Source organism: Drosophila takahashii, chromosome 3R (assembly GCF_030179915.1).
Source record: "Drosophila takahashii strain IR98-3 E-12201 chromosome 3R, DtakHiC1v2, whole genome shotgun sequence".
Lineage (NCBI taxonomy): Eukaryota > Metazoa > Arthropoda > Insecta > Diptera > Drosophilidae > Drosophila > Drosophila takahashii.
Genome location: NC_091681.1, coordinates 5,036,670 through 5,062,575, shown reverse-complemented (window position 1 = coordinate 5,062,575; position 25,906 = coordinate 5,036,670). Strand labels below are relative to the sequence as shown.

General features: G+C 33.9%; 1 protein-coding gene across 1 annotated transcript; it reads right to left on the bottom strand.

Moving 5' to 3' along the window:
- Positions 1 to 3,090: 3,090 nt before the first annotated feature.
- Positions 3,091 to 23,376, bottom strand: LOC108061501 (translationally-controlled tumor protein homolog). The gene is made up of 2 exons (XM_070216117.1): positions 23,335 to 23,376; positions 3,091 to 3,408 (listed from the first exon to the last, which is right to left on the bottom strand). Exons 1-2 carry the CDS (start codon positions 23,374 to 23,376, stop codon positions 3,091 to 3,093), a joined length of 360 nt encoding a protein of 119 aa, XP_070072218.1.
- Positions 23,377 to 25,906: the final 2,530 nt, after the last annotated feature.

The following is a 25,906-nucleotide window of genomic DNA, read 5'->3' as shown; positions in this document are numbered from 1 at the left end:
CATAAGGCCCACGGGCGTTATGACACCGGGCGTTATGACATGCACCCGTAATCCGATTGTCTTCGTGTTTTTTGCATTAATTCCTAAAAAACCTCTTCTTAAAAAAAATTTTTTTTTTAATGAGTTTTTAATTTCTTAAAAATAAAAACAAATTAATAGTTTAAAAAATGTTTTAAACGGGTTCCCCACAAAAAAATTGTTGTTATTTAATCTAACATATGCGTCATATCGTTAGTTTCAATCGGTTTTTGTCAAAAAGGTGGAGCCATGTTTAGTTTTTAAAAATAAGTATACGTAGTGAGTAAAAGTAGTGCATTTTTATACTTTCTATCAGTTACAATGCTATCAATGCAATTTTGCACAATTTGCTTACAAATTCGTATACTTGTTTGTAATTTGTTGTTTTGAATGAAACGAAAACATTTGCACATACAAAAGTAGCGAATAAACTTATTATTTTCCGATTGCACATTTGATTGATAATTATCATGTCTCTTTCATGGTATATTTCATCGATTTTTATACCCGTTACTCGTAGAGTAAAAGGGTATATTGTATTGGTGCTAAAGTATGTTTTCTTGATCAGGGTCACTAGCCGAGTCGATATAGCCATGTCCGTCTGTCTGTCTCTCTGTCTGTCCGTATGAACGCTGAGATCTCGGAAACTACAAAAGCTAGAAGGTTGAGATTTCCCACACATATTCTTGGGCTTCCTACGCGGCGCAAGTTTATTTCAGCCCACAATCGCCCACTAACGATTTTAAAATGTGTCTGGTGCCCACACTTTTAAAGATATCCGAGAAGTATAAATGCAATTTTGTTATATATATTTATACCTATCGAAATGTAGAAGACATTTTTCAAATCGGACCATTTATTAAAAAGTTATACACAATCAAAAATATCGTATATCAATATCCATTGCACTCCCTTTAGCTGAGTTACGATTATTAGATAGTCGGGACACCAACCCGAATATAGCGTTCGCACTCCCTTTAGCTGAGTGACGGGTATTAGATAGTCGGGACACCAACCCGACTATAGCGTTTTCTCTCTCGTTTTTTGTAAACTGGTGTAATTACACCAGTTTACAAAAAAAGATCGATGAAATATACCATGAATGAAACCTTTGTTTTCCGGTAAGGTACGTCTTCCTGATTCAGAAAATGGCTCTTAAAATTTTTTTTATGGATAGAATTTTTTTAAAAATGTAAAAAACGCTTTTGACACTTTTTTAATTTCTAACTTGAGTTGTGGTTAACCGATTTCAACCGTAAATGACCAACCCTCCAACTTTCTTATACACGTCATTGAGTTCCATTCGTTAGTTTAGAAGCTACATTTCGTCAAAGTTGAAAAAGTTAGAAAAAATGCAAAAATGCTGGCATAAATGGCATCGTTAAAAATACACGCCTAAAAACTGAAATTATTTTTAAGACTTATACTTAAAGATACATCTTTAAGTCAACTAACAAGACCATCAAGAAAAAAATCAATCAATAGTTCGATTTTATATCGATTTTTTACCAGGGACCGAAAATAACAGTTTTTATTATTTTTAATCAAAAAAATCATGCACTTCGGATCCCACTAAAAATCGGAGAAAAAAGTCACATAACCAATCTAATGCGGTCTATTCATTAGATTAAATTGGTCATGAAGTAACTGTTATTTCAGACTTTTAAAATAAAAGTCAGAGAATAACAGTTATTTTTTGACCGAAAAAATAAAAGTCCTCCGTAACTTTTATTCATGACTTTTAAAATAAAAGTCTAAAAATAACAGTTATTTTTAGTCTGAAAAAATAAAAGTCAAGATAACTCTTATGAAAAGACTTATAGTAAAAAATCATTAAATAACATTTGTGATCGAAAATATATAAGTCTTAAATATCTGTTGCTCAATTAGAATTGGAATTTTAAAGGTTGCAATTTTTACTTATACACATGAATTCTTTACTATAATAAGACCGCGAATTCTTCAGACCTAGAGGAACCATTAATGACCATGGTAACAATTTTTAAAGTTCTAACCAATAAAGCCATTCATAAAGTCATAAACATAATAAGACCTGAATTCTTCAGACCTAGAGAAACCATTAATGACCATGGTAACAATTTTTAAAGTTCTAACCAATACAGCTATTCATGAATTCTTCAACATAATGAGACCGCGAATTCTTCAGACCTACACAGAGAAAAAAAACCAAGAACATTGCACTCAAGTCAAGAACATTCGTTCTTAAAAACCGGGTAAGCACAAATGTTCTCATTTCGAGTTGAATGTTCACAATATCAGAACGAAATGGTGTTAGCTAAAAATCCGACATTAAGTTCACTTCGTTCTATTTTCAAGTTGATTTTGTTCTTAATTCAAGTACATTTTTAAATCAAATGGATAAAAAAATAAGTTCATTTGTTCTATTTTCAGCACATTTTGCTCTCAATTCTATAGCATTTTGAGTTTGATTTTAGCTAAGGATAAGAGTAATTTATAAGTAATATTAAAAAGGTAGTTGTCCAATTACATCTTATAAAGGGTTGCACTTGACTTTCAGTTAGTGTGAAAGTTTATTAAAGACTAAAGTTTAAAGAGCCAGAAAAAAAGTCTTAAAGTCTTAGAATCTGAATTGGGCTTGGTTCATGAAGGGCTAGAACCAGTTGGGAATTATATATAAGACGAAAAGGGCAAATCTAATGGTAAAGTGGTATTGGAGCAAAGGAAAATGGTCTAGTGCGTTCTAGGTGTCAAACGAAAACATCCTAACGCGTTCTAGGAAATCCAAAAAAAAATAAGAGAATAGAGTTTTGAATCATTTTAAGTTGAAATGCAACCTAATTTTGGTTCTTTCTTTAGTCCCTTTCGTTCTCAAACTAAGAACATTTTGAGATATTGTGGTTTTTGAGAACAAAATTGATTTGATTTAAGAAACATGTGCTAAAATAATAACGATTCGTTCTTATTTTAAGAACATTTTAAGCTCAACTAGATTTTAAGAACCAATTCCACTTAATTCAAGCACATTTAGAACATTTGAACTTGAAAAAGGCCTTTCTATTTTTAAGAACATTTCCAACTCAGATGAGAACGTCAGAATTCTCTCTGTGTGAACACGTCCACCTGGTCGGGGGCGTTCTCCTCCAGCTTGGCCAGCACCTTCTTCATGTAGTCCTTCACAACATCGACGCCAATCTCCGAGGTGATTTCGGTGCCCTCGTCCGCCTCCTCGGCGGAGGCGGTGGCTCCAGCCAGTTGGATATCATCGCCCTGGTGGGTGATCAGCTTGCCGTAGACCTCGTAGATCACGTCGTCCACCAGCTTCATCTTGTAGGTGTCGGCGAACATCTCGTCGCCGGTGATGATATCCTTGTAGATCTTTATGGTGATTGGAAGATGGCGTCTAAATCGCTGGCGAATATGCAACTACAACTGCACCGGACCGAGAACACTGTGAAACGACTTGCCACGCGCTCGAATCGACAGCAAAAAAAAGGGTGCTCAAAAAATTGCTGTGCATCATACAATTCACTGGCCCCCTGCTCGAGCGCGTGTATTATTGTTGGACATGCTTCACTTCTAATACACCATCTATATAACCCTTTTACGCTGGTCTTAAAGGCTGCGATCTTTTGCGCCAGTAGCCGTAAATCGAAGTACGAGATGATCGTCCATGCAGCTGAAGTAAGCGCTATTTTATTGCTTAATCTTCTATATCAATATTTGTCTTGATTAAAAAACGGTCAGTAGCAAATTCCACCCAGAACGGATTGACCTAAAAATCTAGAAAAATCACAGTAATTACTAAAATAATTAGGAGCCGCGTAAGGGGTACTTTTTAGAACAAAAAACGACCCCAAAGTGCCCCAAAATTCGATTTGTTTTTTTTTTAATTCTTTCTTTTGCCATTTCTCTGTTATAAATGTTGTTAAAATGGTTTAAAAATGTGATGTTCATAATCTTATGGCATACCCGCAAATAACTGCATTTAAATTTCTTGGAGATTCAGCATCCTTAACCAAGTCCCCAATATTTTCAAATTTGGCTAACCTGATGTGACGTCACGCGTCCCCATGTGTTTGTATGTATGTTCTGCTGGCGCATGTATGTATGTACATATGTATGTCCTGCTGTCGCAATTTAAGTGTGACCGCGCAAGGGGAAAATGAAAATACCACAGCCAAAAAAAATCGATTATATCGCAAATCTTAAGTAAACGTTAAATTTTAAAATATCGGTAGACCTTACAGAAATCCCATTAAGCTGAATTTTACAGTCGAAATTTTCCTTAAAATTGCTTTTGTTTTTTAAAATGCAAAAGCCCGATAAGCAAACTATTTATTAGTTTTCAAATGTTGAGTTTTCGTCAAACTTTTGATCTGTAAAAAACAAAAACAAACAATGATTTGCTCTGCTATGTACACACACACGCACAAAATAAATATATCCAAAAAATGCGTATTTTACACACACAGCCATTAGATATATATATGCGTGTGTACGTTTGTGTGTGTGCATTGCAGCTGACTAAGGAATTGAGATTCGATCAAATTCAAATTCTAGACAATACTGATATCCTTTTGCTAAAAGAATATTTCGTTTACATTTCCACAACATACTTACATAAGACATTTTGTAACCGATTTTTGTTAACAAAAATTCAAATCGCATTGATAATATTAAAAGAACATTAAATATTCAAACCAATTGATTCTCTTGCTCTTTATTACACGTGCTCATATTGCTTAAACAAATTCAACTGTTTAAACAATTTGATTCACGGCTTCCCCGCCCACCTGCCTTCCCTATTATTAATATAATTCTAATCAAGGTGAAAAATTAATGTGAAAACAAAAATACTGAAACAAAATATCAATGACAAAATGCAGTAATTTGGAATTGCCTTTCTTGATGTCTTTTCTTAAATTAGTCAAATACATAAAGCAAAACATTGCTCCGCATATTTGTTTCCCTTATAATAGTTGTCTACTGTGGATACCTTCCAAAAACCCCCCGGTAGCAAATTCGCCAAGAGTATTTGGTTTGTAATAGTTTAAATAAATAGTTTAAAAATTGCATCTTTAAAAAACAAAAATAGAAATAGAAAATAGAAATAGAAAATGTAGAACGAGGTAGCAAGGCCAATATCAACAGGATTTGTTTTAAGGGACCGATGAAATAAAAATAAGCCTAAAATTATCCTATCTCTGGCATTCATTTTTTTTAAATAAGAATTGGAGACATTAATTTTTTTTTAACTGTCGAAGGATAAACATCCCATCACATTTTGAAGCGGTTGTAACATTTCAAGGCGAACTTAAATTACAAATATTCCCTCAAATTTTTTAAATCTTAATCAAAATTATTATATTGGTTGTTGGAGAGCTATGTAAAACTTTTAGCAATTTTTTTTAAGAATACAAGTTTTTTTTCCAGAGTTAAACGCTAATCGATTTGGAATTGAATTACATACTTAACGCGGCGTGATAATCCATATTTTGGCAGTTTTTTGCTTTGTTTTCGATAAAGTACTGCTTTGAAATTCATATTTTTGCACTCTGAATTCATACAAAAAAATGCCTAAATTTAACTGGGTAAGAGCGGGTCAGCAATAGTCAAAACTCTCCGAAATTGAAAATGAGTTTAATATTTTTAACATGTCAATTTAATCAAATTCGTATCCTATCTATTTTTTTCTTAAAGAAATTTTTTTTCAAATAATGATTCTAGGCTTTAATGGCAATGGATTGGGTACAGAAGCTGTACCACGGCAGTAGCAGGTATAGTTGAGGATATCCGAACGCAACTTGACAAAGGATATGTAACCTTCTTAACGCTCTTAGACCATAGCAAAGCTTTCGACACTGTCAACCACCAGATTCTCTGTACCAAGCTCAGTAATATCTTCAACTTTAATACCACAGCAGTCGCACTACTTAAGTCGTATCTCTCTGGGAGGGCACAAGCAGTAGTGTCAGGTTCGGACATTTCCGCGTTTAAAACTATTGAGCGCGGTGTCCCTCAAGGATCTGTGCTCGGTCCTTTAATGTTTTGTGTGTATATTAATGACCTGCCTAATAATCTGTCAAACTGTAATGTTCATATGTACGCAGATGATGTACAAATATATGTAAGTCGACCTTTATGTGAGATGTGTCATTGTATATCTATATGTAATACTGAATTAAACAAAATACATAAATGGGCGCAAAGAAATGGTCTGGGACTAAATCCTAGTAAATCAAAATGTCTGATAATTTATAAAAAAGCACTTAAAACTAATAACTTGCCCCGTATAGTAATTAATAATATTCCCATTAAATATGTACAAAATGCTGTTAACTTGGGTGTAACTTTCAACAATACCTTGCAATGGAGTACACATATTACTAAAGCAACAGGAAAAATATATGGAATGTTAAGGCAGCTGTCAGTATCCCAACACTTTCTGCCAGTAAACCTTAAGATCCTAATAGCAAAAATGTACCTACTACCCTCATTATTTTATTGTGTTGAAATCTTTGGCCATTGCGATACTCGGGACTTTCAAAAATTAAAAGTAGGGTTCAACTCCATAGCCAGATACGTATTTAATAAAAGAACAGCAGAACACATATCCACCCTGGCAGAGTCTATTTACGATATGAAGTTAGAGCAATGGATAGATTCTAGAACTCTAATTTTCGTTCATAAGATTATAATGACAAATGAACCAACCTACCTCGCTGACAAACTTGTGCATGCCCAATCAAATCGAACTAATAATTTAATACATCCGAGAACAAGATTACTGTGTTCTCAGAGACAGTTCTACATCAATGCTGTGCGCCTGTGGAACGAACTGCCTCATGTTCTCAAATCAATAAGAAGTGCTAATCAGTTTAAAATTAAATTAAAAGAATTTCTAAAAATAAATAACTCTAACAATTAAAGATAAGTTTAGTTAAGTCCTTTGTAAACAACTATGTAGTATTTTTAAGAAATATTGTCAGCTATAAATTTACTATAATTATCAACACGGAGTGACTAGCGTACTAATTCATAAGTTTCAAAAACTTGTAACGCTAGGATACAATAAACAAATAAATTAAATTAAATTAAATTACATGCTCAACGCAGTATGACATTCTATATTTAATTAATATGTTTTGGACAAAATACTAATGTTTTGAATGAAATAAGTGTGAGGATTTGTGTCGAAAAAGGAATCTGTTAGTTTCTGTTTTGTCCATCTGTTAACTTATGCAAACAATCCATAATAATTTTAAAAAGATTTAAAAAAGACACATGTTTTTTTAAGTAGTTTTTAAAGGACAAAATATTTTTGTTTTTACGGATATCAAGGGAAAAAGTTCTGATAAAATCTTTTCTCGGTTTATAGAATAAACATTAGGAATTTTTTAAATTTAAAATAAGTACCAAAGATAAAGCAATGCTTAATTTTCAATTTTAATTTCCGCAGGCGAAGCTGCGGGCTACAGACCCTGCTAGTTCTATATATGACCCAGTATTGTTGGGTAACGGTATCGCCCTCACCGCACAGTGTAAGATTTTGCCAATCTAGCGGGACTTTTAGCAAAAGTTGAACTATTTTTGAGGTCGATGAGCTTTTAGCAGCACTTTTAGAAATGTTCAACTATTACAAAAACAGGCACAAAACAAAACAAATATTTTTTTTTTGGGAGATAACGGTTTTTAAAGCTGGACTTTAGAAATGCATGCAAAATTGCACTGGGAAGCGAGCAACAGTTGACAAAGTTGAGTCAATTGCATCGCGTGATCAGTGGGAGCAGCCAAAAGTTATTTTTCCCAGAAACTTTAGACAATTCTTAATCCACTTTTAAAAACAAACAAATTTTTTTTTTGACCAAAAAAAAAATTTTTTCATTTTTTGAAAAAAGTGCCAAAAAGTAAGTGTATTTTTTCATATTTCTGTTTTTTGGTGGAAAAAAACTTATATTATTCGTATTCTATCCAACCAGAACATACATAATTCGCATGCATTCATTCTGATTCAGAATCTAAAAAAAAATCTTGCCCATATTTTGCCCAAAGACCTTCTATTTAGAAACGAGTGAAATAAGCCGTGCTGCATTTTTCGAGGTTTGGTTGAAAAACATAAAAACCACTCCGCGAGACGCTCTTGTAAAGCACGCAGTGATGGTGTAAATCGAAGTACGAGATGATCGTCCATGCAGCTGAAGTAAGCGCTATTTTATTGCTTAATCTTCTATATCAATATTTGTCTTGATTAAAAAACGGTCAGTAGCAAATTCCACCCAGAACGGATTGACCTAAAAACAGGGAACGTAACTGTTATAAGTTTTATTTTAAAAATCACACTTTAACAGTTATTTTCTGATTTGTAAAGTAAAACTCAAAGAATAACTGTTATTTTTTGAGTTTTATAATAAAAGTTGACAAATAACAGTTATTCGTCGTGATCAAAAATAAAACTCAAACTTGATTTATGGCGATTTTGTGGGTAAACAAAATTTTAAAAAAATATAGGTATAAAATATGCGCGGTTGCCTTTTTTAACAAATTTTTAGTAAGTTATAAAAAGCACGGGTATCATGTTTTTTTAATTATTTCATTTTTTCAAAAATGTCAAGGATAACTGTTATAGAATAACTGTTATTCATAAAAATCAAAAAATAACAGTTATTTTTTGAGTTTTATTATAAAAATCAAAAAATAAAAATCATTACGGATTTGTAAACTACAATGGCTAATAAAAATTGTGGTGTATTTAAAAAATTTTTAGGACCCTTCTAAGTGCGTGATTTTTTTGTATGAAAAATTTACAATAACAGTTATTTTCGTTCCCTGCCTAAAAATCTAGAAAAATCACAGTAATTACTAAAATAATTAGGAGCCGCGTAAGGGGTACTTTTTAGAACAAAAAACGACCCCAAAGTGCCCCAAAATTCGATTTGTTTTTTTATACCCTTGCAGAGGGTATTATGATTTCAGTCAGAAGTTTGCAACGCAGTGAAGGAGACGTTTCCGACCCCATAAAGTATATATATTCTTGATCAGCATCACTAGACGAGTCGATCTAGCCATGTCCGTCTGTCCGTCTGTCCGTCTGTCCGTCCGTCTGTCCGTCTGTCCGTCCGTTTCTACGCAAACTAGTCTCTCAGTTTTAAAGCTATCGGGATGAAACTTTCGTAAAAGTCGTATTTCTATTGCAGGTAGTATATATGTCGGAACCAAACGGATCGGACAACTATATCTTATAGCTCCCATAGGAAGGATCAAAAAAAAAAAACGTAAAAAAATTCTAGCTCCGGTGTTTTTTAAAATTTTACCTTCTACTCTTGGGAACATTTTTTTTTATATATTTCTGAATTTCGTTTTTTTTTGTTTTTTAAATCGGATCACTATATCATATAGCTGCCATAGGAACGGTCGAAAAATTAAATGGAAATTAATGGGAAAAAATTATATCTTTGTTGGTTTTTATTACAGTTCCTTCTACTCTGGGATATGACTATTTTGAAATATTTCCGAATTTCGATTTTAATTTTTAAAAGATCGAACTACTATATCATATAGCTGTGATAGAAACGATCGAAAAATTAATGTGAAATAATAAGAAATTTAACATTTTTGCGATTTGTAAATTAATAGAATGATCTGCAAGGGTATATAAGCTTCGGCTTGCCGAAGCTAGCTTCCTTTCTTGTTTTTAATTCTTTCTTTTGTCATTTCTCTGTTATAAATGTTGTTAAAATGGTTTAAAAATGTGATGTTCATAATCTTATGGCATACCCGCAAATAACTGCATTTAAATTTCTTGGAGATTCAGCATCCTTAACCAAGTCCCCAATATTTTCAAATTTGGCTAACCTGATGTGACGTCACGCGTCCCCATGTGTTTGTATGTATGTTCTGCTGGCGCATGTATGTATGTACATATGTATGTCCTGCTGTCGCAATTTAAGTGGAGAAGGGGAGAATGAAAATACCACAGCCAAAAAAAATCGATTATATCGCAAATCTTAAGTAAACGTTAAATTTTAAAATATCGGTAGACCTTACAGAAATCCCATTAAGCTGAATTTTACAGTCGAAATTTTCCTTAAAATTGCTTTTGTTTTTTAAAATGCAAAAGCCCGATAAGCAAACTATTTATTAGTTTTCAAATGTTGAGTTTTCGTCAAACTTTTGATCTGTAAAAAACAAAAACAAACAATGATTTGCTCTGCTATGTACACACACACGCACAAAATAAATATATCCAAAAAATGCGTATTTTACACACACAGCCATTAGATATATATATGCGTGTGTACGTTTGTGTGTGTGCATTGCAGCTGACTAAGGAATTGAGATTCGATCAAATTCAAATTCTAGACAATACTGATATCCTTTTGCTAAAAGAATATTTCGTTTACATTTCCACAACATACTTACATAAGACATTTTGTAACCGATTTTTGTTAACAAAAATTCAAATCGCATTGATAATATTAAAAGAACATTAAATATTCAAACCAATTGATTCTCTTGCTCTTTATTACACGTGCTCATATTGCTTAAACAAATTCAACTGTTTAAACAATTTGATTCACGGCTTCCCCGCCCACCTGCCTTCCCTATTATTAATATAATTCTAATCAAGGTGAAAAATTAATGTGAAAACAAAAATACTGAAACAAAATATCAATGACAAAATGCAGTAATTTGGAATTGCCTTTCTTGATGTCTTTTCTTAAATTAGTCAAATACATAAAGCAAAACATTGCTCCGCATATTTGTTTCCCTTATAATAGTTGTCTACTGTGGATACCTTCCAAAAACCCCCCGGTAGCAAATTCGCCAAGAGTATTTGGTTTGTAATAGTTTAAATAAATAGTTTAAAAATTGCATCTTTAAAAAACAAAAATAGAAATAGAAAATAGAAATAGAAAATGTAGAACGAGGTAGCAAGGCCAATATCAACAGGATTTGTTTTAAGGGACCGATGAAATAAAAATAAGCCTAAAATTATCCTATCTCTGGCATTCATTTTTTTAAAATAAGAATTGGAGACATTAATTTTTTTTAACTGTCGAAGGACCATAATCCATAATAACTTTAAAAAGATTTAAAAAAGACACATGTTTTTTTAAGTAGTTTTTAAAGGACAAAATATTTTTGTTTTTACGGATATCAAGGGAAAAAGTTCTGATAAAATCTTTTCTCGGTTTATAGAATAAACATTAGGAATTTTTTAAATTTAAAATAAGTACCAAAGATAAAGCAATGCTTAATTTTCAATTTTAATTTCCGCAGGCGAAGCTGCGGGCTACAGACCCTGCTAGTTCTATATATGACCCAGTATTCTTGGGTAACGGTATCGCCCTCACCGCACAGTGTAAGATTTTACCAATCTAGCGGGACTTTTAGCAAAAGTTGAACTATTTTTGAGGTCGATGAGCTTTTAGCAGCACTTTTAGAAATGTTCAACTATTACAAAAACAGGCACAAAACAAAACAAATATTTTTTTTTGGGAGATAACGGTTTTTAAAGCTGGACTTTAGAAATGCATGCAAAATTGCACTGGGAAGCGAGCAACAGTTGACAAAGTTTAGTCAATTGCATCGCGTGATCAGTGGGAGCAGCCAAAAGTTATTTTTCTCAGAAACTTTAGACAATTCTTAATCCACTTTTAAAAACAAACAAATTTTTTTTTTGACCAAAAAAAATTTTTTTTCATTTTTTGAAAAAAGTGCCAAAAAGTAAGTGTATTTTTTCATATTTCTGTTTTTTGGTGGAAAAAAACTTATATTATTCGTATTCTATCCAACCAGAACATACATAATTCGCATGCATTCATTCTGATTCAGAATCTAAAAAAAAATCTTGCCCATATTTTGCCCAAAGACCTTCTATTTAGAAACGAGTGAAATAAGCCGTGCTGCATTTTTCGAGGTTTGGTTGAAAAACATAAAAACCACTCCGCGAGACGCTCTTGTAAAGCACGCAGTGATGGTGTAAATCGAAGTACGAGATGATCGTCCATGCAGCTGAAGTAAGCGCTATTTTATTGCTTAATCTTCTATATCAATATTTGTCTTGATTAAAAAACGGTCAGTAGCAAATTCCACCCAGAACGGATTGACCTAAAAACAGGGAACGTAACTGTTATAAGTTTTATTTTAAAAATCACACTTTAACAGTTATTTTCTGATTTGTAAAGTAAAACTCAAAGAATAACTGTTATTTTTTGAGTTTTATAATAAAAGTTGACAAATAACAGTTATTCGTCGTGATCAAAAATAAAACTCAAACTTGATTTATGGCGATTTTGTGGGTAAACAAAATTTTAAAAAAATATAGGTATAAAATATGCGCGGTTGCCTTTTTTAACAAATTTTTAGTAAGTTATAAAAAGCACGGGTATCATGTTTTTTTAATTATTTCATTTTTTCAAAAATGTCAAGGATAACTGTTATAGAATAACTGTTATTCATAAAAATCAAAAAATAACAGTTATTTTTTGAGTTTTATTATAAAAATCAAAAAATAAAAATCATTACGGATTTGTAAACTACAATGGCTAATAAAAATTGTGGTGTATTTAAAAAATTTTTAGGACCCTTCTAAGTGCGTGATTTTTTTGTATGAAAAATTTACAATAACAGTTATTTTCGTTCCCTGCCTAAAAATCTAGAAAAATCACAGTAATTACTAAAATAATTAGGAGCCGCGTAAGGGGTACTTTTTAGAACAAAAAACGACCCCAAAGTGCCCCAAAATTCGATTTGTTTTTTTATACCCTTGCAGAGGGTATTATGATTTCAGTCAGAAGTTTGCAACGCAGTGAAGGAGACGTTTCCGACCCCATAAAGTATATATATTCTTGATCAGCATCACTAGACGAGTCGATCTAGCCATGTCCGTCTGTCCGTCTGTCCGTCTGTCCGTCCGTCTGTCCGTCTGTCCGTCCGTTTCTACGCAAACTAGTCTCTCAGTTTTAAAGCTATCGGGATGAAACTTTCGTAAAAGTCGTATTTCTATTGCAGGTAGTATATATGTCGGAACCAAACGGATCGGACAACTATATCTTATAGCTCCCATAGGAAGGATCAAAAAAAAAAACGTAAAAAAATTCTAGCTCCGGTGTTTTTTAAAATTTTACCTTCTACTCTTGGGAACATTTTTTTTTATATATTTCTGAATTTCGTTTTTTTTTGTTTTTTAAATCGGATCACTATATCATATAGCTCCCATAGGAACGGTCGAAAAATTAAATGGAAATTAATGGGAAAAAATTATATCTTTGTTGGTTTTTATTACAGTTCCTTCTACTCTGGGATATGACTATTTTGAAATATTTCCGAATTTCGATTTTAATTTTTAAAAGATCGAACTACTATATCATATAGCTGTGATAGAAACGATCGAAAAATTAATGTGAAATAATAAGAAATTTAACATTTTTGCGATTTGTAAATTAATAGAATGATCTGCAAGGGTATATAAGCTTCGGCTTGCCGAAGCTAGCTTCCTTTCTTGTTTTTAATTCTTTCTTTTGTCATTTCTCTGTTATAAATGTTGTTAAAATGGTTTAAAAATGTGATGTTCATAATCTTATGGCATACCCGCAAATAACTGCATTTAAATTTCTTGGAGATTCAGCATCCTTAACCAAGTCCCCAATATTTTCAAATTTGGCTAACCTGATGTGACGTCACGCGTCCCCATGTGTTTGTATGTATGTTCTGCTGGCGCATGTATGTATGTACATATGTATGTCCTGCTGTCGCAATTTAAGTGGAGAAGGGGAGAATGAAAATACCACAGCCAAAAAAAATCGATTATATCGCAAATCTTAAGTAAACGTTAAATTTTAAAATATCGGTAGACCTTACAGAAATCCCATTAAGCTGAATTTTACAGTCGAAATTTTCCTTAAAATTGCTTTTGTTTTTTAAAATGCAAAAGCCCGATAAGCAAACTATTTATTAGTTTTCAAATGTTGAGTTTTCGTCAAACTTTTGATCTGTAAAAAACAAAAACAAACAATGATTTGCTCTGCTATGTACACACACACGCACAAAATAAATATATCCAAAAAATGCGTATTTTACACACACAGCCATTAGATATATATATGCGTGTGTACGTTTGTGTGTGTGCATTGCAGCTGACTAAGGAATTGAGATTCGATCAAATTCAAATTCTAGACAATACTGATATCCTTTTGCTAAAAGAATATTTCGTTTACATTTCCACAACATACTTACATAAGACATTTTGTAACCGATTTTTGTTAACAAAAATTCAAATCGCATTGATAATATTAAAAGAACATTAAATATTCAAACCAATTGATTCTCTTGCTCTTTATTACACGTGCTCATATTGCTTAAACAAATTCAACTGTTTAAACAATTTGATTCACGGCTTCCCCGCCCACCTGCCTTCCCTATTATTAATATAATTCTAATCAAGGTGAAAAATTAATGTGAAAACAAAAATACTGAAACAAAATATCAATGACAAAATGCAGTAATTTGGAATTGCCTTTCTTGATGTCTTTTCTTAAATTAGTCAAATACATAAAGCAAAACATTGCTCCGCATATTTGTTTCCCTTATAATAGTTGTCTACTGTGGATACCTTCCAAAAACCCCCCGGTAGCAAATTCGCCAAGAGTATTTGGTTTGTAATAGTTTAAATAAATAGTTTAAAAATTGCATCTTTAAAAAACAAAAATAGAAATAGAAAATAGAAATAGAAAATGTAGAACGAGGTAGCAAGGCCAATATCAACAGGATTTGTTTTAAGGGACCGATGAAATAAAAATAAGCCTAAAATTATCCTATCTCTGGCATTCATTTTTTTAAAATAAGAATTGGAGACATTAATTTTTTTTAACTGTCGAAGGACCATAATCCATAATAACTTTAAAAAGATTTAAAAAAGACACATGTTTTTTTAAGTAGTTTTTAAAGGACAAAATATTTTTGTTTTTACGGATATCAAGGGAAAAAGTTCTGATAAAATCTTTTCTCGGTTTATAGAATAAACATTAGGAATTTTTTAAATTTAAAATAAGTACCAAAGATAAAGCAATGCTTAATTTTCAATTTTAATTTCCGCAGGCGAAGCTGCGGGCTACAGACCCTGCTAGTTCTATATATGACCCAGTATTCTTGGGTAACGGTATCGCCCTCACCGCACAGTGTAAGATTTTACCAATCTAGCGGGACTTTTAGCAAAAGTTGAACTATTTTTGAGGTCGATGAGCTTTTAGCAGCACTTTTAGAAATGTTCAACTATTACAAAAACAGGCACAAAACAAAACAAATATTTTTTTTTGGGAGATAACGGTTTTTAAAGCTGGACTTTAGAAATGCATGCAAAATTGCACTGGGAAGCGAGCAACAGTTGACAAAGTTTAGTCAATTGCATCGCGTGATCAGTGGGAGCAGCCAAAAGTTATTTTTCTCAGAAACTTTAGACAATTCTTAATCCACTTTTAAAAACAAACAAATTTTTTTTTTGACCAAAAAAAATTTTTTTTCATTTTTTGAAAAAAGTGCCAAAAAGTAAGTGTATTTTTTCATATTTCTGTTTTTTGGTGGAAAAAAACCTATATTATTCGTATTCTATCCAACCAGAACATACATAATTCGCATGCATTCATTCTGATTCAGAATCTAAAAAAAAATCTTGCCCATATTTTGCCCAAAGACCTTCTATTTAGAAACGAGTGAAATAAGCCGTGCTGCATTTTTCGAGGTTTGGTTGAAAAACATAAAAACCACTCCGCGAGACGCTCTTGTAAAGCACGCAGTGATGGTGTTTGGCAATGACATTGACCACTCCAAATTGAAATTACACTGTCTTTTGAGTTTCAAAACCGATTTGAGAAATCAAGGAGAGATAAAGCCATAATGCAAGTGGCCTTCAGGTCACATTAAATGGCGAAGACTGTCGCATTGATGTCATTGCTTCCACCTCAAGTACAAGAGGGAGGTCACAAAAAGTCTTTTCTGAGTGTTTTCCTAAAACACAAAAAAGGAAAAGCCAAGAATTGTTGCCTACGATAGATGAGAATCAATTGCTATCAGCTGCAGAGCAGGCATTGCGGGCAGAAGGAAAACGGGATTCAGCTAAATTAATTAATGAATTACCAAATGTTCCCCCGTCCACGGGGACTATAATTAAGAAAGCTAAATTATCTTCTAATAGCACTGCAAAACACATTTCAGCAGAATAAGCACTTGCCCTTCTGTAGAAATAGAAGTACAATACCACAAAAATTGTCTGTCCAAAATTATATCCATGTTATGATCTCGTTAAGGAGCCAAAAATGTTATGCTATCCTACTGGTATAAAAGTAAGAAATTCCTATGCTGAAATAAGTTTACAATCCATTATTGATCATACCGTAAAACGGCTGATAAGTGCTCAAGAAGACATTTTTGAGTCACTGTCTCCACTAGACGATGTAGGGGAGAGTGGGGGAATTTCGTCAGCATTTTTTCAAAGCTATTTTTTGTCCATCTTGAGACACGTTATCATATTTCTATTTTTATTGTTGAATGCGGTTAGCACCAAGCTTTAAAATGTGACATTCCCCTATTTTTTTAATTAGCTTGGTGATTTATAAAAAAATAAAATGTAAAACCAATATACTGGGGCAATCTCACCACACAGGGGGGTAAAATCACCACACAACTGGGGAAATTTCGTCACCTGAAAAATGTAGGGAGTTTAACGCCTGAAAATATGCTACACTGATCAAGCGTACCATTTTTGTTGACGTCCTATATTTGTTGCTGCTGCTGGTAGTCTGTTCGTTAGCCAGCTCGTCAAATATAAAAATATGTATTTAAAATAGGTGCGAATTTACCCTTAGCGTAGGGTGGCGAAATTTCCCCAGACCGTACTTTTTTAGAAATAATTATTTTTCTTCTGAAATTAGGCGCGAAGTTAAAAATCACTGACGCAGAAATGCACATTATAGCACTGTGTATTATATAAAAAATCGTGTATCTTATTCCTTTTGAATTGTGGCATACAGAAAAAATTTCGTCGAGAACTAAATGTAGCTTTTGAACTGTTAAAACACATTTAATATTATAGCCTAATTATTTTGGCCTTCTGTACAAAACAAATGCATTGGTTGTGTCTGGCCGTCTTGAAGGACTAAAACAAAAAAATTATATATTTTTACGACTTATGGATTCCGAGATATTGCAGGTGACGAAATTGCCCCTGTGACGAAATTCCCCCACTCTCCCCTACACATGAAGTTTGAATTGTTACCATTTAATAAAAAAAAATCTTAAAAATATAGACCAAAGTTTTTTTGTTTTTTTTTATCAATTATCTTTAATATAAAACCTTATTTGCAGCTGCTCAGCTTATAATATCGAAGCTACAGCTAAAAACATGAGCATATAACCAAAATTCAACATTTTTCAAAAAAAAGAAAAAAAAGTGGTCTCCAAAAATTAAAAACAAAATTTTTTAAGTTGGCGAAAATTATAACAAAAAATAAGAAAATAGTTAAAAATGTCGAACATTTTTTTTAATATTTTTTTTGGGGTTTTTATCTTTAAAAAAACAGTTTTTTTCAATTTTTAACGCCCTCAAAAGTGCCACGCCCATTTTTTTATGTCCAACATAATCGTTGGGCTTACTAGAATATTCACTCAAAATTTGAAGCCGATATTTTTAAAAATACGACTCCTACTGATTTAAGTCCCCCTAGATTGGCAAAATCTTACACTGTGCACCGGTGCGTCTGGAGCGACTGGGAATAGATGGGTGGTACCTACACAGGCTAGCAAGGTTAGGGCTTGGAACACAGCCTCGGAGATCTTCTGAGTCCGTCTAGGAGGAATAAATTGAAATTCCGTTCCTAGTTGAGAGCATGTTGTTTTTTATTGCTTCTTGCGCTTCTGTTGTGTAAATGCTTGGCTCTACTTCGTATAATTCATTCCCAGCGCCAACAAAATTTGTGGCGTTGTTGCAGCATATTTTTTCGGCTACTCCTCTACGTCCGTTGAATCTTTTGAGTGCTGCCAGGAATTCTTGAGTGGTTAAATCTGATACCACTTCCAAATGCACTACCATGGTGGAAAAACAGCAGAAAATAGCTAAATACACCTTGTGAGGCTTCTTTCCTCAGATTTTGTAGTGAACCCAGAATGGTCCAAAATAATCTACTCCGCTGGTTCTAAATGGTCTTGAAGCCATTACTCGATCCCCTGGTAACTGACTCATTATTTGTTTTAATAGTCTTGACCGGGCCCGACAGCAAATAACGCACCGTCGTACGGCTGTCGATGCGAGCTGTTTTCCGTTGATTGTCCAAAATCGTTGCATCGTAATTGCCAATAAAGCCTGGGGGCCGCAGTGCTTTAATTGCCTATGTTTATCTTCAAACATGAGTCGAGTAACCTCATGATTAGCTGGAAGCATCATGGGGTGTTTTTCGTAAAATGTTAAACTTGAGTTTTGTAATCGTCATCCTACTCGCAGCAGATTCTTTTTGTCCAGAAACGGGTCCAACGATCGATACGGATCTGATACTGCTACACATCCACCTTTTTTAGTTGATTGATTGTTGCCTGGAATCCTACTCCTTGTATTTTTTGCATTATTTGTTGTAGTGCTTGTTCCCGCTCTTTCTTTGCCCCTTTTACAGTTATTTATGAAACGTAGCATCCATCCCGTGATTGTTATCAACGCATTAAAAGATATATGATGATTGATCTCATTCGTCCAATCACTACTTGTCGTGGTTGCTATTACTTGGGAGTTGATGTTTCTTCGCTCGAGGTCTTCGCCATCGAATATCGGCTTGGCTGATTGCTTCCATGTCTCCTGTTCTGTTGTCAAAAAAGACGGACCACAGAACCAAAAACTTCTATGCTTCAATTGCTGCGCTGAAAATCTTCTGGATACTAGGTCTGCTGGGTTGTCTTCGGATGATAAGTGAGTCCAATGACTTGGATTTGTTAGTTCATGGATTCTGGATATTCTATTTAATAAACAATTACATTTACATTTACATATATTACATTTAATAAACAATAACTTGAAAATTTTTTTATTTATTATTTTTTGTATTATGAAATTTATTAAACATTTTTAAATATTTTTTTTTTAAATTTATTTAATTTTATAATTTTTTAATTTTTATTAAATAAATAATTAAATAAATTACTGAACTTCTGTCATATGCTTTAAACGTTAATACTCATCCATAAACGCCAAGTATCCCTCTCATGTTGTCGGATCTCTTTGTAGTCGTCTTTCTAAACTCTCAGACCTTTTTTGGGCCATACACAATGATTGCCCCAAAACCTTGGGTCTTCCGAGAAGGGTAGTCGTTTATTAGTCGTTGATCGGCACACAGTTTTACATTTGTCGTAAAATGCTTTTCGCAGAGCCGTTCCTGAACTGTTAGTGGCGGTAGTTCAGTAGTAAAGGTGTGAGTCATTCCACGTCAAACGTGACAGGTCACTTTGGGTCAAATCTCAGAATCGTTCGAAACTTTTTTTTTCGATAGAGGATTGAAATATAAGGATGGGTTTTTGTTTTTTTTTTTTTAATTCTTACAGTTTTTTTTTTAAATTGTTTAAAGAATTATGCTCCGATTTTTTGGTTTTGCAGCATCTGAGACTCGTTTGAGTTATTTTAATATTTGGTATGCCACTTTGTTCGATATCTCAATATATTTCAGAAAAATATTTTAAAAAATTTTTTAATTTAAAATTAAGTATTTTTAAAGTTAATTTTAAATTAAAAAAATTCTGTACGCCGGAATACACGCGGTTTCCGAATAAAAAAATTATCTTCATATTGCTTAATCAATTCTTTACAAATACAACAATTTTTTTTACCACTTTGTAAAGAATTCATTAAGCAAGATGAGGATAATTTTTTTATTCTGAAACCGCGTGTATTCCGGCGTACAGAATTTTTTTAATTTAAAATTAACTTTAAAATACTCAATTTTAAATTAAAAAATTTTTAAAAATATTTTTCTGAAAGATATTGAGATATTGAACAAAGTGGAATACCAAATATTAAAATAACTCAAACGAGTCTCAGGTGCTGCATAACCAAAAAATCGAAGCTTAGTTCTTTTAACAATTTTAACAAAAAACTGTAAGAGTTAAAAAAAAAAAACAAAAACCCATCCTTATATTTCAATCCTCTATCGAAAAAAAAAGTTTCGATCGATTCTGAGATTTGCCCCAAAGTGACCTGTCACGTTTTACGTGGAATTACTCGTGTCTAGTTTCCAAAAATTGTCCAGTGCTGACGAAGGATCCTCCTTTTTGGTTTCCATTAAACGTGTCTTCTCTTTTCCTAAGATTCCTATTCGTGTAATAATTTCAGCGCTGAGGAATAAGTCTATGCTCCCTGGTTGTCGAAAGTCAGAGTCAGCCTGAGGCATTTTGAATGTATCCACCGACCCCATGGAAGTTCACTGATGTTTTCGTGGTGTTTAAGGCCAGTCTGTCTGCCATTTTTTTGGATATAAGATTTAGTTGAGACCCAGAATTAAGTAATATGCGGCATTGTTCCTGTCGGTTGGTGAGTCCTTGTACTACAACTGTGGATGTGGCCAACAATACGTGGTCTTTTTGTGGTTATTGAAACGACATGGTTGTAACCCAGTTGCTGCTGGTCATATAGTCATATCCAGCTTGTGAGAAGGCTGTATCTGTTCTGTTCTGTTCTGTGGCGGAATATGCTTTATTGTGAACTAACTCTATAAATAAGTCATGGAGTAGGGGCCAGTCTAAATATTCGCCATTAATAATAATAATTCCGGAATCTTGATTGGTGGGAGCTATAGATTTAAACTCATTTCAGTGTCGTTTTATCGAAGTAGGGTCATTTTATATTTCTATTTTATATTTTCATGCAAAATGCCTTTTCTATTCGGGCCTGGTTCGCGATGCAATTGACATGAGAAGGGGCTTGCACTACTATTGTGAAGAATGTGTTGCTTATGAAACCCAGGCAATCTCTATAAGACGGCTCACAAAAATCACTGTGACAGAATTAATTCGTAACAGCCGTAGAAATACGGAGCTGCTTGTGGCGCTTGAGTCGCAGCTCACTAGCCGTATGCTATCTGAGCCCAATTCTCCTAAGCGTAAATAGATCGCGGTTGATAGACAACCCACGGTAGTCGCTAGTGAAACTCTCTCTGGCGATCCGGGGTCTGCAGCACAGCAGTCGATCTCAGCTGCCGCACAAATGGTACTGAGGTCGAAAGCTAAAAAAGATTCGGTTTCCGAATATAAAGGACGTAAGATTACAGAGCCATCCACATCTTCATCTTTATCTGTCTCAAAAAACTAGATTCTTTCCTTCTGATTTCCTATCATTGTATACTGATAGTTTTTCCTTGTCTTCCCATGTTATTGTGTTCACAGAAACTTGGTTAAAACCGGAAATTCTTAGTTCCAAAGTCTTTCCAAGTAAGTTCACAACGTACAGGCTTGATCGTCTCTCCCGACGTAGAGGTGGAGTTTTAAGGGTGCATGTCATAACGCCCGGTGTCATAACGCCCGTGGGTGTCAAAGGGCCCGTGGGCCTTATGACACACTCAAAAGTGTCAAAACGCCCGCAGGCGCTATGTCACTTTTTTTGAGGGCCTTATGACACACAGGAAAGTGTCATAACGCCCTCAGGAAAAAAAAATATATTTAACTATTACTTTAGTAATTAATGTGATTTTTTTAGATTTTTATGTCCGTTCTGGGTGAAATTTGCTGCTGGCCGTTTTTTAGAGTTCCAATTTTATCAAATAAAAACACCTCTTAACGAGGTAAAGAACTAGTGACGATCGCGCCTTCAACATACAAAAGTTCTGATATCAACATTTGTGACGAAAAATTATTACACTTGTCATTAAATAGACTTTCTAGTATTTTCTCATTCGGCCCGCCCTAGCAAACTATTCCAGCCTTTTTCCCTTCACAGGCATTTTCTATTGCAGCGTGCCGAATGAGAAAATATTAGAAAGTCTATTTAATGACAAGTGTAATCATTTTTCGTCACAAATGTTGATATCAGAACTTTTGTATGTTGAAGGCGCGATCGTCACTAGTTCTTTACCTCGTTAAGAGGTGTTTTTATTTGATATCAGAAGTTTTTGTTTGCTTACATTTGCTCTCATAGGAGCTAATATATACATTTAAATTTAAATTGGTCAATCATAATTTTTAAACTATTGTATTTTAACAAATTAAGTTAAAAAGGCGTTGAAGTATTTCAAAATACCTTTTAATCGAGGTATAGCACATGTCTGTACCTTTAGTAGTGTAGAACTTACAAACTAACGAAATTTAGCTATTTTAAGCTTTTTCCCGCTAAAGTAGCGGCTTTTTCCAAAAGTCGTAGAATAAAAGATTCCTATATGGAACTCTTAAGTGCAAATTTACTGATTCCATGACCCTAAAATACAGTTCGTATACCCTCCCACAAAATTCAATACTAAGGGAGCGTTAGTTGTTCGAGCTGGCAAAAGTGGCTATTTTCGTATAAAAATAACTTTTAAACGTGACTTTTTACAGTAATTTGTTATATACCAAAATTTAAGGAATCTCAAGGGCTATATAGTTTAAAGTTTTAAAGAAAATCGTTAGAGCCGTTTTTGAGAAAAATAAAAAAAAGCCAAAAAAAAAGTTTTTAAAAATTGTCTTTTGTTCATATTTTTTAAACTATTACATTTACACAAATTGCATATAGAAGGCGTTTATAGCGTTTAAAAATACCTTTCAAACGAGATGCAGCACAAGTCTGTAGCTTTAGTAGTATAGAAGTTACGGCTTTCCGAATTTTAGCTATTTATAGCTGTTTTCCCGCTAAACTAGCGAGTTTTTCCAAAAGTGGTAGAACAAAAGTTTTTTATATCGATGTGATGAACGTCATATCAAATTTTCAAAACTTAAAAAACATGTTTTGGACAAACTGACAAACTGACAAACTGACAAACTGACAAACAGAATTAAATTTTCATTTTGGGAAGACGAAGAAAATCTTATTTTGGCTATAACTTTAGAACGGAGCGTCGGATTTTGACAAATGACCCCTCATTCGACGGGTATTTTCAAAAGGAATACAACTAAAACATTGGGCATTTATCCCCACCGGCCCCAACAGCTCCAAATTTCGAAATTTTCACTTTTTCACTTTCACCGCTCTTTCTCCCAAGCCAATTGATTTTCTTAGAGTCTTGGTATGCAATCCTGTTAGTTTTCGCAATACCTTTCGATAGGTGTATCATTCATTATGATCGGACCATCACAGTAGATTTTCATTTCTTCGTGTATATATAGTAGTCGCCTTCGCACACTCTCCTGGTGCGCTTCGTCACTACATGGACTGCCGTCCATAGTGATATTAGTTTAGATTAATTATATAAGTAAAGAAGTCGTATTCAGGTTGAGCGCGCGCAGTAAACAATAATGCGGCTTGCACTTTTATTCAAACAAATTTTTGTCTGCGCCGAATATAACATTTTATTGAAATACTTGTAAATGCGAGTAACATAGAGACAAGCCGCAGGCAAAAATTTTTTGTCTGCGGTCTATTTAACAATTTATTAAAATACTTGTAAATGATTTTCAACTATCTGTCTGCAGTACGGGCAGAGCATTAGAGAGTTTTTTGAACGCTGTTCCAGATTTTTGAAGCACTCAAAGCATATTTTGAAGTGCCTACATGGAAGAAAAATTACGTCCCGCGGCCTATCAATGCAAATAATACATTTTAGCACGTCAGCCATTTGGCTGAACTGCAAAGTATTTTCTGAATCAGAACCGGAACATAACTCCTGAAATGTTTAACTGACTAAAATATGAAAAAGCATGAAAGGTATCATAACAAACGGTACTCTCTTCTCGGTAATCTCATTGATTCAATTGCGCTTTACAACAAAAAGTAATTCTCTTATCGGTATTCTCATTAACTCAAAATGCATTTTAGAATTTTTTTAGAGGTGTCATAACGCTCGGGGGCACTATGACATTTTTTGACACTTTTACGAGTGTCATAACGCCCGCGGGCGCTGTGACACCGGGCGTTATGACACGCACCCGAGTTTTAATTGCGGTTGACTCAGAATTAACGTCTGAAGAAATAACGTCCGACGAAATAATGGGCATTGAATTTCTGTGTATAAAACTATCCCTTCCGGATATTTCTATATACATAACATGTTCTTATATTCCAAGTCATCTGTCCACTATCCAGTTTATTTTAAGTAAACTATCAGATAGGGATCAGTTAATAGTTCTAGGTGACTTTAATATACCTAGAGCGACATGGTCCACCGTAGAAACATCGAATATATTGTTACCTTCAACGCAGAATGATTTTCTTGATGGTTTGCTTGATTGTCTCAAGTAAACCATGTTCAGAATTCGTTAGGACGATTACTGGATCTATGCTTTGTTTCAAGTCCAGATTGTGTCTGCATAGCTAAAACCTCTGCAATTACTTTACCGGAGGACCCATATCACCCAACGCTGGAGCTGACTATTGACACGGGTACAAAATTAATTGAAATATCTGAAAAGTCAGCTAAACGCATCCCCTGCTTTCGTAGAGCAAACTTTGCACTTATCAATAACATTATCGCTTGCTCGGATTGGTCTAATCTGTACTTATGTACCAATATGACTGAAGCTGTTAATATATTTTATAATGTATTGAACGCAGTTTTTGATACAGGCGTTCCTACGTATTATCCTAAAATTTCTAGCCAGCCTCCGTGGTTTAGTAAAGAGTTGTCACGACTTAAAAATGTGAAGTCTAGACTTTACAAAAAGTTTAGAGCTTCCGGATCACAAGCTCCCTTTTCCCGATACTTAATTGCTCGGTCGAATTTTACCATGCTCAGTGTTGCAAAAACTATTTAGCTCGTTGCAAGACGCAGTTTACACTGAATCCAAAACAGTTTTATAATTTTGTTAACACAAGGCGTAAATCTTCAAGCTTCCCATCAACCCTTAAATTTGAAAACTCTGCCGCAAACACTGATCAGGCCATAGCCGATCTTTTTGCACAGTTTTTCCAAACCACCTATTCAACAACAAGTCCGTCAGATCAGTATTACCCATATGACATGCCTAAGTCAAACTTAATTCTTTGTCCTGTTATAAGTGAAAGCTCACTTCTCTTAGATCTGCAAAGGGTCAAACCAGTCTACTCTCCGGGTCCTGACGGAGTCCCTGGATGTGTGCTTAAGTATTGCGCTGAGACATTGTGTAGACCATTGCACAAACTTTTTACTTTGTCTTTAGAAACATCAGATTTCCCGCTTAGATGGAAGGAATCGTTTGTTATCCCGCTTCATAAAAAGGGGAGCAAATTGAACGCATGTAATTACAGAGGTATCTCAAAGCTATCAGCTATTCCTAAGCTCTTTGAGAACATTATTACTTCCCATTTGCAACACAGTTGTAGGTCTTTTATTTCCTCTTGTCAGCACGGATTTATAAAACGTAGGTCAACGACAACTAACCTTTTGGAGTTTACTTCATTTGTGTTAAATGGTTTTAGAAAAAATCATCAGACTGATCTGGCTTACACTGATTTCAGTAAAGCGTTTGATTCTGTAAACCATCCGATTTTAGTTCAGAAATTGGACATCTTAGGGTTTCCTGAGGATCTCCTTAGGTGGATCTTAAGTTATTTGAATGGCAGGACTCAAAGGGTAATTTTTAAAAACTCTTTTTCATCCCTAATCCGAGTTACGTCCGGTGTACCACAAGGACTTATATGCGTAGATGACGTTAAGTTGTGCCTGCAATTTAGTGATCCCGCACAAAGTTTAGATTTACAATCCGATCTCAATGCATTTCAAAGATGGTGCATATTCATGCACTTATTATACCCTTGCAGAGGGTATTATGATTTCAG